The 18798-nt window shown below is 44.7% G+C and overlaps 1 protein-coding gene across 3 annotated transcripts; it reads left to right on the top strand.

Annotated features, from left to right (window-relative positions):
- The first annotated feature begins 408 nt into the window (after window positions 1-408).
- On the top strand, window positions 409-10438 carry LOC307021597 (uncharacterized protein). 3 transcript variants are annotated; one of them, XM_079653818.1, is made up of 3 exons: window positions 409-946; window positions 1428-1526; window positions 4868-10438. In XM_079653818.1, the coding sequence occupies exon 3, from the start codon at window positions 5265-5267 to the stop codon at window positions 9294-9296; it is 4032 nt and encodes a 1343-aa protein (XP_079509944.1). In that variant the 5' UTR covers window positions 409-946; window positions 1428-1526; window positions 4868-5264; the 3' UTR covers window positions 9297-10438. The 3 variants fall into 3 exon arrangements, with proteins under 3 accessions (XP_079509944.1, XP_079509945.1, XP_079509943.1); XM_079653819.1 differs by having other exon boundaries at window positions 409-950; XM_079653817.1 differs by having other exon boundaries at window positions 409-1048.
- The last annotated feature ends 8360 nt before the right edge of the window (window positions 10439-18798 follow it).

Below are 18798 nucleotides of genomic sequence, written 5' to 3'. Positions count from 1 at the left end.
TACACACATTCAGAAGTGCAGCCAAAACGGAAATGTATTTTGTTTTCACTATTTTACCACACATTAAACAACCCAGGCACATATCCTTACACACCCACACGGCAGCGCAGAAATACTGTACTATAATGATACATGTAATTGAATGCAAATCAGGCACGATAGGCCCAGCAGCACATGCATCTCACACACACACACACACACACACACACACACACACACACACACACACACACACACACACACACACACACACACACACACACACACGCTAGTGTTATGCAGCACGCGCCGTAATGATATCTTTAATTGACTCATTAACGTTTCACACACATTTAGTGTGAAAACACACACTTCAGATAGGAGCCTAATGACATAGTATCAGAATTCATTGAGATATATTTGTGTTGGACTAAATACATGCTTTCACACGCACGTACACGCGCACACACACACGGACATAGCGTACACACGCTTTATTTATTCATGAGCATCATGCTGGATTGGACCCATATTTTGCTAACTGAAGGGCAGAGGTGGATGTGAGCGGGCAGCAGCAGAGTGGTCTCGGCCGGACAGAGCAACCTGTGCCTGGCTCTACCCGGAACCATTATGCAGACAGGAAACTACCATTTTAAAGCTAGCAGCATCGGAGGAGCCGTCGTCCATAGGGGGGGACACCTAAATCTGACACGGGGCGGAAAACAGCCAACCGAGGAGAAAAGACGGAAAAACACGACGCAAACAAAACAAAGGCGCCGTTTGGGAGAGGACGAGCAGTAAACCGGGGGAGCTGTAGGACTGAGGCGGCGAACAATGGACATATCGGGCCAGGCCAGCGGAAATAGTTTTTGTTAGCGAATGAAAAGCAGCCCTCCCGGGCCGATGGAGAGCCAGGCCTTTCACAGTGTTTTTCCATGGATGAAGAAAAAGGCCCCGCTGACGGGCAGTAGGTACACCGCTCTTACGGCGCACTCCCCGCTTGATGTTTTCACAATTTCACTCCCATGTTTCTGAGGTGTTTTTGCACCTAGCCATCGTATGCTACAAGGTAAGAAAACAAAAACAAAAGCTGTTTCCAGCAGCGGGATGTTGGCTAATTTGCTAGCTGCCAAGCTAAGCGCACAGCTAGTCTGCTAGTGGTGCTAGCGCAAAGCTATTGAAACGCGATACCTCCTTTATGTCAGTTTAGTTATATTTATCTGTAGTTCAACGCTTTGACTCACACAGTGTAGCTCAATAAAAAACACCTATGTGCTAATGTTATAAATGTGTTATACATTATATCATGGTCTTCAGTGCAGCGTTTTGGTAGTTGGTTACCGTTAGCTAATGGAGTGATTGATGGATGCTAGTAGTTTCTGGCGGATGAGTGATAACAGTCATGTCTTTCCATCTAACCTGCTCTTTCATCGGTGCATGTGTTTCAGGCTGTCGACCTCAAGACACCACTTGTCGGCGGAGAAAGCAATCGTGTCTCCCCTAAAAGCCGCGGTCCAGCAGGGAGCCCCAGACCTGTGGATCAGCCGGTAAGATAGACACAACATGAAATCACACAACTCCACATTTTCAAACTAAATGTTAGTTTTAGTTTGTCCGGTGTGCTTTCCCCGCTAGTAACTCATAGTGCCTATTACAAAATATGGGCTTAAAGGAGCATCAGCGCATGTATACTCGCATATATCTGAGCAGTAATAGCATGCTTATTTCAAACACTGATGCAGAATCAGCAGCGCAGACTACCTGATCAAAACGTTTGTTTGGGTTTAGACAAGGCTTAAAACAGGATGTTCACTTATGTATTCTACTGTGTATATCTCAATTTGCCCCTTTTATTATAAAGATAATATTGTCCCAGTAATACACTACTTTTGCTATTGCATTTTTTGCCTACATTTTTATCTTATATTGATATCATGGAACAAACTCAATGAGGTAATAATTAATAAATTACTTCCCTCTTAATGTTTTATGTTGGAAAAATAAAAATCAATATGTATGTACAGGTGTACAACATCCCTCACATCAGATTTAAAACTAACTTAAACATAATCTTGGCACTTTATTTATACTCGGTACTTCTACTTCTATTTTTTTAAATAATGTTTCTGTTAGAGTCCTTCAGGTAGAACGTTTTTTTTGCTCCCGTGATTTAACAGGACACAGGGAGGCAGAGTGTTCACTCTTAAGGGGATTTGAGCCCAGGGTCACATTCAGCCATGTCGAACCTTATGTATATAAAATGTAGAAAGCATTATGTGCTGAACACCCTGTTGCAAATCTTGCAGTTTCTTATGTTTTTCTGAGATAATTTAACACAAATGTTCACACATGTGTATGCCCTTTTAGAGTGCATTTAGTCTGTTTTGAACAGAGTGCTTATACGGATTTTTCACATTGGATATATTTGTTTCCACCTCTGACCCACCAACCAAAGTGCAGCAAACAGACTTAAAATAGCAGTTTCAATGGATGGCATACCGTTAGGATGAAATGCACCAATCAACAACTACATGTTTCCAAAGGGTTTTCACATTGAACACATCCAAAGTCAACCTGTTGAATGAAATACCTCGTACATCGTGGGTGGGTGCTGGCTGAGAGTTTGTGAAGTGTTTTTAAAAGCAAACAATCAGTAGCATGTGATGCACAGATTATTACCTTTCTGTCTACTTGAAAGAGCACCTGGCGCAACATGTGTGAACTAGTTCCCCGATAGAGATCTAGATTGAAACTCTGTGGTGGGGATCACGTGTTTGACTGCCCATTGCCTTATGTTTCTTACTTAGATTAAAATAAATGTATCATAAATCAAAATAAACTGACGTTTCTTATCTTTGTGTTATAGCTCAATATATTGTCATAGTAACATGTATACGTTTTCCTTGGTTACTGCACAATGCCACAACATTATGGGATTTTAAAGGGGCCCTATAACGCAAACATTTTTTAGGTTTCATAGTTGTATTGTGTTCCTCTATGTGACTTGTCTTCATGCTTTAATGTTCAAAAAGGTCTTAATCTTTCTCATTCTGCCTGTGCTGCAGCACCTCTTTTCCCCCTCTGTCCGAAACCAGAGCCCATTTCCCAATTAGTTGAAGTTGGACAAGTGTTTGTTTTGTAAAGAACATTTCTTAGCTCAAGCCCTACTGTCTGGTCCAGATGCTTTCCTTTTTCCTTGAGAATCTGATTCATACAATTATCTCATGATCGGAAGGAAAATAAACTTCTTAGAACTGGATATATAACAGGAGCATCGTTCTTATTAATATCGCGGTTGTTTGGCCTTGTGTTCATCATCTTTCAAACAAATATCAACATTGAAGCATTGGCGTTTAGCTTTTTGGAAAACATTTCACACATAGAGCCACACATTGCTTTAAGTAACAGCAGGTTTCCATATTCTTCAGAAAGAAATCTGCTTTATTTCTGGTTTTCAGATTTACATTTTTATATATTGCTGCTGTATATGAATTTCCTGTCACTCTGCCAAGCTTCAGACTGTACGCAGATGTGACGGTACAATAAGGATGTTTGGCTTCTCTGGTTTCTGTCTCAGGGGAGAGTCATTCATGTCGAGCCAGAAGGAGGTCAGAATCAAGTGCAAAGTTAACCTCAGTCTTTAAAAAAAGGATGTCATCCAGACAACACAGATGAAATACTTTCTGTTCTAGGCTAATGTTTTGGTCGGAAGACAAAGCAGCAAGTTGTGGATTTCAGCGGAACAAAGAAGCATCTTTTTCTAATTGTAAAGCAGATGTCATAGCTGGCAGCCATGTTATCCAGCAGGAGTTGGACAGGAGTCATGTGGCATTTTGAGCCACACTCTCATTTCATTTCCCTCTAGGCTCTATCTACTGCTCTCAAAAGTGTGTATACCGTGCAAAGATTTACAAATAAATCAGTCAAATCCTACACTTCAGCACTTTAAAGGGATATAACGAATATGTCATAATACATTTTTCAGATCATTTCTTATTTTGTTTTTCTGCTTTGTCTCTAAAATGCAATTTTTAAACAATCATTTGATTAAAACTCCTTTCACATTAAAACAAAGACAGAAAAACACATTGTGCAAGGGGATATCCTTAGTTCTTTAACTATTTTAAGATAAAAATACAGTCTTGTTGAAACAGGTTATATAGGTTAACAACAGCAGGTGTTCATTCATTGGTTTAAAGCTGGCTGATATTAGAAAGCCAGCCAATTAGAATTTGACCAGATTGTACAAAAAATACATATTGCAGTGTGCTTTCTAAGATTAGTACAGAAAGATAATTGCACTGTTGTAGCCTCTCATTCTGAAAAAATAAGCAGTAACCTAACTGTCCCCTGAGTCTGAGCGGGATATTGTCGATATTATTTGATTTTTTAGACAAATATTTTTCATTAGACTTTATCTTTAGTGGGAAATTAAGATTTAGAAGAAATAAATGCATTACACTAAGCACCTTTTGAAGAAAAAACACGTTTTCAATCATGAATAATACATCCTCAATAATTCCTCAGCAGGCTCAATAAATGAACTGTTAAAATGTAATTTAAGGTAAAATAAAGATTACTGAGGCTAATAAATAAATAGATGTTAATCTTTATATATTTATTCATATATTTAACATGGAAAGTACACATTAATCAACATTTCTGTAATGTGCCAGAGTTAGCCAATCTGTAGTGATCACCCTAAAGACACATTTTAGTTGTTTGTTTTGGTTCCCTTTGAGACATTCAGCACCCAGGTTGTTTAGGCTCTGAGTGAAAGAAAAACCATAGTGTTGTTGAACTCTGTGCCAAAAGTGTTTTGTTTATCTCTGTATCAAGTCACTAAATCTCTGACATTATTGTTTCTTGTCCCCCTCTCATTCTTTAGGTTGCCACAAGAACTCCATGAGGGGACAGTAGGCAACAACCAATGGTTCTCCCTCCGCTGATATAGCACACTCCTTTCCATGGAACTGCTGACCTGATTTTCTAAATACTATGGAACACTTTGAAGAAACACTACAGACTCTTGTTTTTAGTATGATTTAGTTTAATGCCTATTTATGACCCTTTTTTATAAAATCTCCCAGAAGCACTTGCAGGCTTCCCTCTTGAATGAAAAACTAATAGTGATGCAAAAAAATCAAGCATCTGCTTTTGTTGGATTATAGCAGTTTGTTGGAAGTTTGGGGTCAGGACTACTTCTGAATATCCCAACTTGTCCCAGCTGTTTCTAGCATTAAAGGCTTAGTGCAAGCAGCACTTTGCACCTCACGGATTGGAAGATGTTCCAATTCAGCAAGTACCCCATGGACATTTTAGAGATGCTGAGCGGACACCAGGCCCACCAGTTTAAAGGCCTGGGATTAGAGCGGCAGCTAAGCCACCAGCAGCAGGTCCAGCTGCAGCACCAGCAGCAGCTCCAGCAGCAGCACCAGCCCTCTGTTGACGGCTCAGGAAGCCTGCTCTCCGGCCTGGGCCTAGGACCCCTCCAGAGTTCTCGGAGTAATGCCTTCGCCGACTCTTCCTCGTTATTTGCCAAAATGAGTGCCCCCCCCTCATCAATCTCTCATCAGAGCCAGTCGTCTTCCTCTCACAGCTCCAGAAAGTCCAGTAAAATGAGCAGTGGGAGCGCGAGCTCGGGATACCCCCAGTTCCTGCGGCCATTCCACCCGGCCGAGGCTGCTCTGGCTCAGGAGCAGCTCCACTCTGGGATGGGACGCTTTGACTTTGGTAGCGGCAGCAGCGGTGGGATTGTCACTCCCGCACCCCCGCCTCCACCGCTGCATCCAGGCCTCTCTGTCCCCCAGCCCTCTGCTGGTCCCCCCACTTCCTCGCCCTCTTCCTCCACCTCCTCAGCCAACCACCCCTCCGGCAGCACTGCGGTCCCCTTAGTGGGCCAGTCCGACCCCCGCAGCCTCCACCAGCAGTTCAGCTGCATGCTGGCTGCCAACCAGTACTTCCTTTCCGGCGTCCCCACCAACAGCAGCCTGGAGCAGTTCCTCGTGCAGCAAGGCACTCACAACCACTTGGGTTTGGGTCTCAGCCAAGGGCCCATCGACTCCAACTCTGGCCTGGCTCCTCCCCCTTCCCTCCACTCTGCACACAGCCACGGCCACTCAGCTCCACAGCTCCAGCAGCAGCAACAGCAGCTGAGCTCTCACGCCTTATCTCATCCACACAGCCACACTCACCACCCTCACCCTCTCCACCCAGCGCCCCAGCCTGCCCCTCTGGGTGGCTTTGATTTCCAAGGCATTCCAGTCCTCTCCTCTAACCAGATAGCATCGCTAATGCAGCAAGAGGCTGGCCTTTCCCTCCCCCTGCCCCTGCACCTGTCCCTCTCTAAAGACGATGCAAAGACAGGAGACAGCTCGTCTTCATCTGCTTCAAGCGGAGGAAGCAGGAGAAAGAAAGCAATGGCGGGCTACCTCCCCCAGAGGAAATCCGAGACTAGCCTCCAGACCACTCACAGCAGCAGTGTCAGTAACTGCCACAGCAGCTCGAGTGGGCACAGTCAGAGCTCCTCAGCGGTCCTCGTGGGAGGAGCATCTGGGGGTGTTGGGATAAGTGGCATCGGAAGTGAGCCACAGCATTCCTCTCACCACTCATCATCCTCACGGCAACAGCAGTCATCCTCCAGCGTCTCCTCCTCATCGTCGGTCCCTCCTTCTAATTCCACCTCTGTGCTTGTAGCCAACGGTAACCAACAGTTGTCCAAATCCCAGGACAGTCACAGTTCATCCGGCCAGCCGGAGCCAGAACCCCTCTACCACTGTGGTGAATGTGGTAAAACCTTCACCCACCTCTCCAGCCTGCGAAGGCATCTCCGCAGCCACGGCTTGACACCAGAAAGCCAAAGCAGGAAGTCTGACTGTAACTCCCCAGGCCCAGAAAGGGTATTCTGCTGTGGTCAGTGTGGGAAGAAATTCAAAAAGAGGGGTCACCTCATCCAACATAGCGTCACCCACTCAGAAAACCGGCCTTTTGCCTGCAACATCTGCCAAAAGTCCTTCAACCGGCGAGAGTCTCTTACGAGACACGAGAAGATTCACGACGATAAGCCTTTCCGCTGCCCGGCCTGCGGGCGCTGCTTCCGGGAGAGCACCTCTCTTCTCAACCACGCTGCTTCAGGGGCCTGTGGCAAACCTCCTCGGAGTTCAAAAAACCGCGCCAGCAGCGAAGGGAGCGTATCATCCAACCCGAGCAGCAGCAGTAAAATGGGAAGCAGTGGAAACAGGGTGGGACTCCCAAACGATGGGGCAGCAATGGCCAATATCAAGTATGCAACAGATTTTTCCAGAAACCGCTACCAGAATCACTCGCCCTACAGCGGGGTGGACGATTACAGGCGATCACAACCAGCGTCCCTGTACTCCCCAGAGAGTCTAGCCAGTGAAATGAACAACCAAACTCTGCGTAAGGCCCCATTAGCCCCAACTCTGCACCCCCACCCACAGCCACAGCAGCAGCACCACCACCACCAACAGCCGCCGCAGCAGCAACAGCCACAGCCACACCTCCCCCTCTCCTCCCTATTGGATGATTCAGAGGATGAAGTCACCAGCAGTGCGATGTCAGCCATCGCTGCTGCAGCTGCTGCTTCCTGTGATTTAAACGCTGAAGGTCGGGACGGAGAGAGGAGGGATATCATTGGAGGCCTCCTGGGAGGGTTGGGGTTTGGTAACCTCAGCGGACCGTCTTCTACATCCAGCCTCAACGGTGCCACATTGCCTTTGACCCACCCTAGCCAGCCCCACACAAAGCCCCGGAGGCCAAGGAAGCCCCGAGAGAAGAGAGACCCAAACAACATCGTCAGGAGGAGAAGAAGCCCCGCCCCTCCAGGAGATGGGTCAGAGCGGCCATACAGCTGTCAGGTCTGTTGCAAACGCTTCAGGAGGGCGGAGACACTGCGGCGCCACACCCGCGTCCACACGGGCGAGAAACCTCATGCCTGCGACGTGTGCGGCAAAATGTTCCGCGAGCCTTTCCACCTCACCAAGCATCTGACCGTGCACTCGGGTCAAAAGAACTACAAATGCAATCTGTGCGGGAAGATGTTTGCCTATGCACAGAGCCTGGTGAGACACGGGAAGCTGCACAGGAAAGGCGAGATCGACAGCCAGGGGAGGCGGGTCAAAGGTGCTGCCGCTGCTGCTGCTGCTGCTGCTGCCGCCGCCGCCGCCATCAGTCAGGTCGGCCCCTCAGGAAACTCTGACTACTTCTCATCCTGCTCCCAAGGAGAAAAGTCTCCCACATCTGGCACCCCCTCTCAGAGGCTTTACACCTGTACAGTGTGCTGGAAATCATTCCGCCACTACTTCCACCTGACGGCACATCAACAGACGGTCCACGGGGGAGGGGTCGGGCTGGAGAAGTCCTTTCGATGTGAAGTGTGCGGTAAAGCCTTCGCCTACTCCAACAGCTTAGTGCGCCACAAGCTGTCTCAGCACGGCATCGACCGCAACGGCCAACGGGTCAACCAGTCCCAAACCTCGGGATACTCACCGGTCTTCTACGACTCAGGGTCAGGTTCTAACTACGCCGGGTCTTCACACATGCAACAAGGGGCTCCTGGGCAGCAGCAACAACAACAACAACAACAACACCCTTTTCAGTACCGCTCGAAAAACATCCAAAAGCGGCTTGGTCAAAAAAAAAAAAAAACTAAAAAGCAAGTTCTGATCCACAGCATCATGAGAGACGGAAAGCTGGTGGGTGTTCCTCTGAGTAAAGACACCCGCAAGAAGCTGATGCTTCTAAGGAAAAAGAGGGGCAGACTGCAGGAGGCGCTCAAGAAGAAAAAGATCCTGGCGCAGCTGAGGGTAAAGGGCTGTGTGGTGAAGGCAAAGTCGTGGAGCGGAGGCGCCGTCACAGTCACCGGCCTCTCCTCCATGGAAATCCCCATTAAGCGCTTCCCCTGCCCGATCTGCCCCAGCGCCACCTACGCCCTCCCGGGTGCTCTGCTGGTCCACCGCGCCATCAGGCATCCTCCGAGGAACTCAGGCCGCAGCGCCCGCCTGCGCTGCCAGGTTTGTGGCAGGCGCAGCAGCTCACTACACAAAGCCTTGAAACACCGGGGCAAGCATCTGAAGCAAGCCGCGTTCCAATGCTCCAAATGTCGACACCGCTTCTGGAACTCGCTGCTCCTAGCCCGCCACGACTTCTGCTGCCGGGGGCCGCCCATCAGCAGGGGCTGGGAACTGATGAAGATGAAGTCCCCGCTGCCAGAAAGCGACCAATCGCCGGCCCCGCTAGCGCTGCCGGCTCTGGTCCAGCCCGAGAGATCAACAGTACTGACTGAGTACAGCCAGTAGACAACAAAAAAAAAAGACTGTTTTCTAGACTAGATTGTTTTGATGTTTTATTTTTTTTAGATAATCCAAGAAGCAAGCAAGAGCTAGCACGTTTTTTTAACAGAACAAGTGGGGAGGGTTTAGTGTAACTACCGTAATACCCCCACAATGCACCCTGATAAATCTGTATACAATCCTGACTCACTGCAGCATAGGGGGTTGGAAATGAGGACTTCAAAAGGCCCTAAATCACCCTCATCACCCTTCTGCAGGGTGGAGGAACTCTACACACTTTTTAGTAGCACCTGTTTTAAAAAACGCATTAATCCAGTTTCATCATCATGTTTTATTTTATTCCTCCTATTAGCAGTGTTTGCGCATAATATGGATTGGATGCGGATTGTAGAAGTGAGGTACCTTTTTAGTACCTGTTTATTTTTTCAAGTTGTTTTCACATTATTCACAGTTAATCCGTATAGTCTGTGTCTCTTGCTCTGTATGTTTATTTGTTTCCCCCCCCAGTGGAGAATCTCCCACTTTTTATACTGAGATCTGCCCTGCCCTTTTAAGCTAAATTAATCTATTAAGAAAGATAAGTAAAGGGTCTAATCTGTCACAAAAAGGCAGTTTGATGTGCTAAAGTGACTGAAAAAGGAAAAGTATTGGTGACCTTGTTTTTAATGTACACTACTTTTGTCATGTTTGTAAAGAGGCGTGGAAAGAAAACCAACTTTTAATGTGTTCAGGATTCGAAAAAGGACAACAGAAATAACCGGAGTGTACTGAACAATTCGTATTATATTTTATTATATATTGATTATTTGCTGTTTTTTACTCCAAGTATCCTTTCTTTTATCATTGTTGGTATTGTATGGGTGGGAGGGAACGAGGTGGGGTCTTTGTAAAACAGCAGGATGAGTATATGTATCGATGTGATAATTCCCCCCCCCCTGTACCCTTTACCCGCTCCCTCATTGCCACAGTGAAGCCCAATTTTTGTAACACAACGTGTACACATAGTTCATTACTTAGGTCCTGTCCAACATGTTCTTTCTTTTCTGTAAAACTAAAACATGTAATATTACTAAATTACTATCCTTTTTCTTTGCCTAAAAGTGAGTTGTTGAAAACCCTCAAATCAAATAAAAAAAAAAAATCTGAAATGGTACTCTGTTTAATTTAATTTTTAAAGCTAAAGGCACCCGTCCACCTGAGATATAATACTAACTATATTCAAACCTGTGGTTCGGTTTTAGAAATATTATGTTTCTGTTTCCTAGAACATTTCAATTAAATAACTGAAAGGAAAGAGCTCAACTTAAAATATTAATTTATTGGCCTTCCTATAATCTAATGTTGCATGTTCAGTTAAAAATAATGAAGTACTCTATAGGTTACATCAGTAATGAATAAATTAGAAGGCTATCAACACTGAACAAATGGGATCATAAATAGTAGGGTCAGCTTTCTCTCTCGTGGCTAACCACAGCAGTAACTTCAGAAGGGGTCGCTTTCACCACAAGAAGCTGTGGTTTCCTTAGTTCAAGTCTCGTGCTCTTCTGTCAGGATAGTTTCAGACAATATTGCCTGGAATGAGTTCATTGTCATAACGGAAGCAATGCCACACATATATTTGATAATTCAAGTTCACATTACCTCTTTTTACTGAAGGTCCCTTTACCTAACTGAATTTCATTTATGTAACTTTAAATTCTATTAGAGATTCAGATGAAACAAAAAGATGGTAGTTCTAACCAGAAAGTGACATTGATAGCCCTGCCTCTAAAATCACTAACTCAAAAGTATGACCATGACCGTATAAAAGCATTTGATGTATATTTTGCAGTCAGAATTTCAATGAATGTAAAATATTTGAAAAAAGAAAAACCCATTTATGCTTTTAAAAATAAATCTGTTTTAAAGAGTTGGAAATGAATTCAGTTTTGATGGTCTTTTATGTCCATCCTCTCCAGCTTTTATATCAAATACATTTTTGTAATTTGATTAAAAGATCTTCAGTGTGGGCATGTGAAATGATCAAATAGAACATAAAATAGTGTGATCTAATTTTTTTTTTTTTTATGAAAAGTGTGGATTTAAGGAATACTCGTCTCCTTCCATCCACCTCTTTCCGATGGGGATCCAGCACCATCGGCTCTCCTGCAGCTAAACCCTGATCTGTAAACATTCAGAATGACACAGAACATCAGCAGCTCAACTACACTTCCATCCTCTCAGAGCTTGTTTTCATAATAATGAATCCACTGTGTGTATTTTTACCCATGCTCTCCTCCTACAGGGACACTGAAGTGGTTTCTCTCTGACACATGTAGCCTGTCGTCCCACGCTCACAACACAGCAGACCTTCACAGAGCTGCAGCTCCACACACATCAGAGCAGGAGGGCAGGTGTAGTGCACATGGAGCGGGGGGGTCAGGTGAGCTGTATATGCCTTCGTGAGTATCCAGCTGCCCCCCCCCCCCCCCCCCCCCCCCCCCCCCCACGGATTTAACTGGGGGGGTCTCATGTGCACCAGCACGTGTCTCACCAACCTGTGTGAAGTAGGGTTCCCGGGCAGTAAAAGGTTCCCTGTCGCTTTATACTGTAATACGGTATATGGTTTTTCACCTTAATACACTGTTGGGAAGTTTAATATATGAAATTGCATCATATTTTATTAGCTCATCATATTTATCTGTGAAAAACAATCAAAAGATGCATTTTCAGCTGATCCAAGGCTGTTTAGTTTAAGAAGTGGGAGAATATTCCGAACACACCAGGAACTCAGTAAATCCCAGAAATGAACTATTAGAGACAAAAAATGACCATAAACAAACATGAAACTTCTAAAATAGTTGCAAAATGACTACAAAGAGTAGGAATGTCTGTAAAGAGACAAACAGTTAATATAAAAAGATGCACAATTAAATGCATTGCAGTATTGATGGAGTAGATGCAGAACAATCACAGAGATGCTCAAAACAACTTAAAATGGATTCAAAACAACCACAAAAAGCTAAAATAACAAGTAAAGATACAAAATGTAGATGCAAACCTACAACAAAGATTTGTAAAATTAAGACTAAAAAAAGTCAAAAAGTAAATAAAAATTACTTCAAAACATATCAAATATCAAAAAATATCAATGTAGGTAAAATATTGTAGGTTTTATCAATGCATTGTTCTTATTAATGCATTATTTGTTTACTGTATTGTTGCAGCTTGTGAAGGAATTTTACAATATACTGCAAAGTAGCCTGTGAATTTCCCCAAGGGATCAATATATAATCAAAGATATAAATATAATTATAAATTATTTTTGTAATATTGCTCTATACCGGAATCTTCAAAGTAACCAAAAATCTAAAAAAATATGTTAAAAGTGCATTATTGTCCCTTCATTATAGTTGAGTAGCATTAATACTCAATTACCTCAACGTTGTACTACTGTAAAGTAATTGAGTACATTTACTCAGTTAACACCTGGATGTCAAACAGGCTACTGGTCTGCAAAAGATGAAAATAAAATAAGTGCAAATACTGAATAATAAGTAGGCTACATTAAATGTGTACTTAAAGGTGGGGTAGGTAAGTTTGAGAAACCGGCTCGAGATACACTTTTTGTTATATTCCATGGAATGCTCTTAACATCCCGATAGCAATGAATATCTTAAGTGCTTTGACAAAAAATCCATTAAAAAATGTCATCTGTGGAAGCCGTAGTACTGTAAAAAGCACGACCAATCATTTTAGCCGGCCCGGCTAAAATAACTGGATGGCCTACCTGCCTGTCAGCCTTCCATCTGTGCACAAACTTATCTCGTGCCCTCATTGGTCATGTGCGCATTCGTGTGTGTTGGAGGAGGGGCTCTGTAAGGAAGTGGTAGATTTTTTCCGGCTGTGTATTTTCAAATTCTAGCGCACTCGAGCTGGTTTCTCCAAAATTACCTACCCCACCTTTAAAGGTGACCTCTCATGCAAAATGCACTTTTGTACGCCTTTTATACATGAATATGTGTCCCCGGTGTTCCAGGGAACTCACCAAGTGTCAATACAACCCTCTCTATTTTCCTCCATACCCAAATCTCTTAAAAAGGGGCTGCAACGGATCTGATACAGACTGATCCAGATTTGAACACTTCTATGACGTCACAAAAGTGGCGCTACGGCTATTCGGCCAACTCCACCAATCAGGAGGAGACAGCCACGGACATTGCCGTTCAAAATGCTGGAGACGCTGTAGTACATATGCCAGGCCTGTAGATGGTGCTGTTCTCACAGAATCAGCCCATGACAAGACAGTGTTAAATTGAGCGAAATGAGGAATGGCTAAAATGCATGATCTGCTTGGTATTTTGAAAAATAAAAAGTATAAATATGCCTTTATATAGGTATGGTCCTACACTATATTATTCAAATATAGCATGATAGGTCCACTTTAAGTAAGTAAGTAAGTAAAAGTTTATTTCTAAAGCACCCCTCCCAGCACGAATGCACAGAGTGCTGTACAAAATATAGCAGTCAAAACAATTAGGCCAATATGGCACTAAGGCATAATAATAACAAAGCATAACATGACAGGAAAATAGAATAAAAACTTAAAAACAATATACAAACATGAAACCAAGTGCAAGAGGACCAGTGATCGACAGTGACAGGACAGTGACGTGATGAACGGCCTAAGACTGCTCAAACGCCTGCTTAAATAAGTGCGTCTTTAGGTGTCCCTTGAACAGGTTGAGGGAGGGAGCCGATCTCAGGACCGGGGTAAGTGCGTTCCAGAGTCTAGGGGCGGCCGCCCCAAACGCCCGGTCCCCCCTGGTCTTTAGTCGGGTCCTGGGCACTGCCAGAAGCCCCTGGTCAGAGGACCTCAGCGAACGAGTGTTTTGGTGTGGTGGAATGAGCTCGCTGATGTAGGCTGGGGCTTGGCCGTTTAGAGCTTTGTATGAGATAATCAGGATCTTGTACTGGATCCTGAAATGAACTGGTAGCCAGTGCAGGGAGGCTAGAATGGGGGTGATATGGCAGGATTTTTTAGACCTGGTGATTAAGCGGGCGGCAGCGTTTTGAACCAGCTGCAGACGGTGAACAGAGGCTTTGCTGAGACAGGTGAAAAGTGAATTACAGTAGTCTAACCGGGATGATATGAATGCGTGGACAGCCATTTCAAGCTCTGCATGAGACGCAATGGACCTGAGTTTAGCGATGTTGCGGATGTGGAAAAAACAGTTGCGGATCAGTGAGGAAACATGTTTGTCCATGTTCATAGCCTGGTCGAAGAACACCCCAAGATTTCTGATGTGGGGGTGAACGTTGGTGGTGAGGGGCCCCATTAGGTTTTTTACCTTGGCTGCTAGGGAGTCTGAGGCAATTAGAAGTACCTCTGTCTTCGCCGCATTTAGCTGGAGGAAATTTCTCCCCATCCAGCCCTCAATGGCAGCTAGACAGTCCAGTAGGATGTTAATTTTCTGCATGTTTTGCGGAGGGAAGGACACATACAGCTGGATATCATCAGCGTAGCAGTGGTAGGACACACCCTTAAAGCTGCTGATGATAGAGCCAAGGGGGAGCAAATATAAGGCCCAGAGGAGCGGGGCCAAGATGGAACCCTGTGGTACCCCACAGGGTAGGGGAGCAGGGTCAGAAGTGAACGGACCAACGGCCACAAGTAAAAGTACTGAGTTACATTTCATCACTGGTTTAACCCTCCTGTTGTGTTCGGGTCAAATCTGACCGATTCAGGCAAGGCAAGTTTATTTATATAGCACCTTTCAACACAAGGCAATTCAAAGTGCTTTACAAAAATGAAAGACATTAAGAGCGTTAAGAAACATATTATAAAATGACATTTAAAAGCAAAGATAAAAAGCAAAGATAATAAAAGTTACAGTGCAGTTTAAGATATGAATATATCAATTAAAAGCAGTGGCAAAAAGAAAAGTCTTCAGCCTGGATTTAAAAGTAGTAAAAGTTGCAGCGGACCTGCAGGTTTCTGGGAGTTTGTTCCAGATATTTAGAGCATAATAACTGAACGCTGCTTTACCATGTTTAGTTCTGACTCTGGGGACAGAAAGCTGACCAGACCCAGAAGACCTGAGAGTTCTGGATGGTTCATAATATAGCAGTAGGTCAGAAATGTATTTTGGGCCTGGTGATTTACTACTTTAATCAATCATAACTTTTTTGTTTTACATTCGATAAGGCTTTATGATATCCTTCACAGTAAACATTTGAACTTATACAATTGCTGATCACCACTTTCATTGAATTTTGGATGATTTAGTCAACTTAGTAACACCCATGGTGTTCCCGGTCTCACACACACACACACACACACACACACACACACACACACACACACACACACACACACACACACACACACACACATACTCTAGATCAGTGGTTCTCAAACTTTTTTCAATAATTTACAAACTTTGAAAAAATAATTCAGCCAAGTACCCCCTGATCAGCGCAAAAACAATTTGTTAAAAGAAATTCCCATATAAAGAGGCGCTGCACCATCAGTGTCTGATTTATTAAAACAACAACATTGTAACTGAGAAACACTTAAATACATTTCAAATGTTTACAATCCATCACTAAATTCATGGCAAACCAATTTGCAATCATGCAATAACGCTAAGACGATATTAGTTGCATTGAACTGATCTTTTTAATAAGTTGTACTTACAATGTTGTGAGAAACATGGGCTTGTGCTTCACTGAGGATCTTTGTCATTCTGACAGGGAGGCAAACTGCAGTTATTACACTTCGTGTCTTGAAATATGTGTAACTGCTAATATAAAACCCACACTTCTCAAACTTCCATACGTTTCCTTAAATTGGTATATTTATGTATTTTGGGGCGTGGGGAATGAAGAGAAAAAATATATGAGCATTTTATGAGCATGGGATTTTGACCCCTCATATAAACATAGCGCATAATGCTGCGCTATACTTTGCGGACACACGCCGTTGCCAAGCAACGCTTTAGGTCTCCTTTGATAAGCAGGCAGTCATATAATTATCTAGAACTATCTAGGTCTGATAGATTTGGACATAAACGCGAGTGAAGTCTAACCGGAGGCGAGAGAGAGATCAGAGATCAGATCAGCTGCTGCTGAAGGAGAACAGGCAGCTCTTCCGGATCAAAGCCCCCCTGTGACGGACCATTGAGCGGAGCAAAATTAAATACACTGACCCCCAGTTTCCACTGGGTCCGTCTGCGCCGCGCCGCGTCACGGCTGCGCCGCGGTTTTGGTCTAGCGCCATAACCCACCGGACGCGTCCCAGAAGCGTTTCAGAAGCGTAGCGTCGTGCGTGCAGGCTCGCAGTTTTGTTATTGATTCGGGTTTAATTCGGATATTAATGAACTTTAAAACATTAATATGTAGTTGTTACCTTCCACTCCACAAACTGCAGCGACTTAAAAACCAGGCCTTGTCCTTTCTGATGTTGTCCTTGTAGTAAGCATTGGTTACATCATATAAAATAGTGTGTTTTTCCATTTCCATGATGAAAACCTCGTCGTCCATTGTGCGTATCGAAGTGGAGGTGTTGTGATGAAGGAGGGGGGTCTGCTAAATCTGTATATGTGGGTGATGGGCCTGGCCCGGATGCTCACCTTTCCACTCCTGCGAGGGGGGCTGCCTGCCCGACCTTACGTTACGTCTGCGCCGCGGCAAAAATAGGATTCATCCTAATTTTAGAGAAGCGCTGCGCCTAGCCGCTTCTGGGACGCGTCTGAGCCGTAACACGGCGCGTGTGGTGGAATAGCACCCATTGACTAGAGTGGCCACGGTCCTTACGACCGCCGCGTTGCAGCCGCGGCACAGACGGACCCGGTGGAAACTGGGGGTAAGAGTTAGACCTAACACACTTTGCTAGTTTGTCTACTCTGGAACAAGCTAAACTAGTTATACATATATTTATTCTTTACTGTCGGGTCACTTATTAAAGGTTCAGCGAGCTGCACGAGACTGACGGGCTGTCAGGAGAGGGAGAGGAAAAGAGAGCACCCCGTTTATTTCCCCCATTTTATTATCCAGAATTACTGTAAACCTTTGAATAAAGTAGTTAATCTACTATTAGTAGTTTGCATTACTTATGTTGTTTTTTGCATTAACATAAAGTAAATCTCACGTACCCCCTGCAGTACTCCAACGTCCCCCTAGGGGTCCACGTACCCCCCATGAGAACCACTGCTCTAGATCAGCGCTCTAGATGTGTTTTCCCCCCCTTATGTGCCCATCCAGGGCCGTCCCTCCCTACAGGCCGATCATGCAGACTGCATGGGGCCTCACCTTTCGGAGGGGGCCTCACCTTTCGGAGGGGGACTCACCTTTCGGAGGGGGCCTCACCTTGTGGAGGGGGCCTCACCTTGCGGAGGGGGCCTCACCTTGCGGAGGGTTCCTCAACTGAGCCGAAAATGCGGCGCACCTATGCACTTATGCTGCGCAATTAGTGTGGCGCGGCACGGTTTCGCCGCTGCGGGGCTCCGCTAACCCCCCCCCCCGGTCGACGCTCGCGAAACAGAGGGCCTCATCATATAACTTTGCGTAGTGCCTCATGTTGGCCAGGGACGGCCCTGTGCCCATCCCCCCATGTGAATCACACCTGGCACACACACACAACAATTTGATACATTTCCCGCTCTTATGTGCCCATCCCCCCACATAGATCACACCTGCCTGGCACACGCAATACATGTTCGGTGTATTCTTTGTCTATTTAGCCCACTGCAGTTGTTCATAGCAGTAGTCAGTAGTCTGATACAATATTTACAGTTTGAAAGGTTGTTATCTGAAATGTGGTGATGATTAATGTTTTTTGTGTTAATGTAATAGCGGTTAAAACAGGATCAGTCAAATTCGACTTCGAACACCAAAAGAAGGGGGGAGGGGGGGGGGACGAACACAACAGGAGGGTTAATATAGGACTGTAGCTGTGGTTTGTATGTAATGCTTAAGTTTGGTGCATTATTGACAAATGACCACCAGATGGCGCCATTGAAACAATTTAAAGAGGGCTGCTGCAGGTCTGGGGGAAAAACACTGGGGAAATAATCTGAATTGGAAATAGCTCATGAAACTCTGATCACACATTAGTTGAGTCAAACTGTCGTTCATCACTTTCACTGATGCAGGCCAGCGTATACACACTCCTGTTGTGTGTGAGTGTGTGTGAGCAGAGATAATTTTGGCCTCTTACTACTAGCACATTCCTGTCATGTATATTTGACGGCCCTCTGTCACCAGAGAGGACTTGCAGGCTTTCCAGGTCCTTCCAGGAACTGTTGTTCCCACAGGGCAGCTGCTGCAAAGGATTCATGAATCAGTCAAATTAGTATTAACAGGAAACGCAAGATGTGGCATGTTTATGTGTGATGTATGCCTTTTATTTATTTTATAGGCTGTTATTATTATTATTATGATGTTGTTGAATAGCTGCTCCATTTGTCGCACAAGAATAACAAGACCAAACATGACATTAAGTAACAAACGTGTACACTACCAAAGA

This window comes from Notothenia rossii (genome assembly GCF_949606895.1).
Source record: "Notothenia rossii genome assembly, chromosome: 10".
Classification (NCBI taxonomy): Eukaryota; Metazoa; Chordata; class Actinopteri; order Perciformes; family Nototheniidae; genus Notothenia; species Notothenia rossii.
Note: the sequence above shows the minus strand (reverse complement) of the source record. Positions and strands in the feature narration are given on the sequence as shown.

Bases quoted from the DNA above. Each gene is read 5' to 3' on its own strand.
- LOC307021597 (XM_079653818.1), top strand. From the start codon at position 5,265: ATGTTCCAATTCAGCAAGTACCCCATGGACATTTTAGAGATGCTGAGC.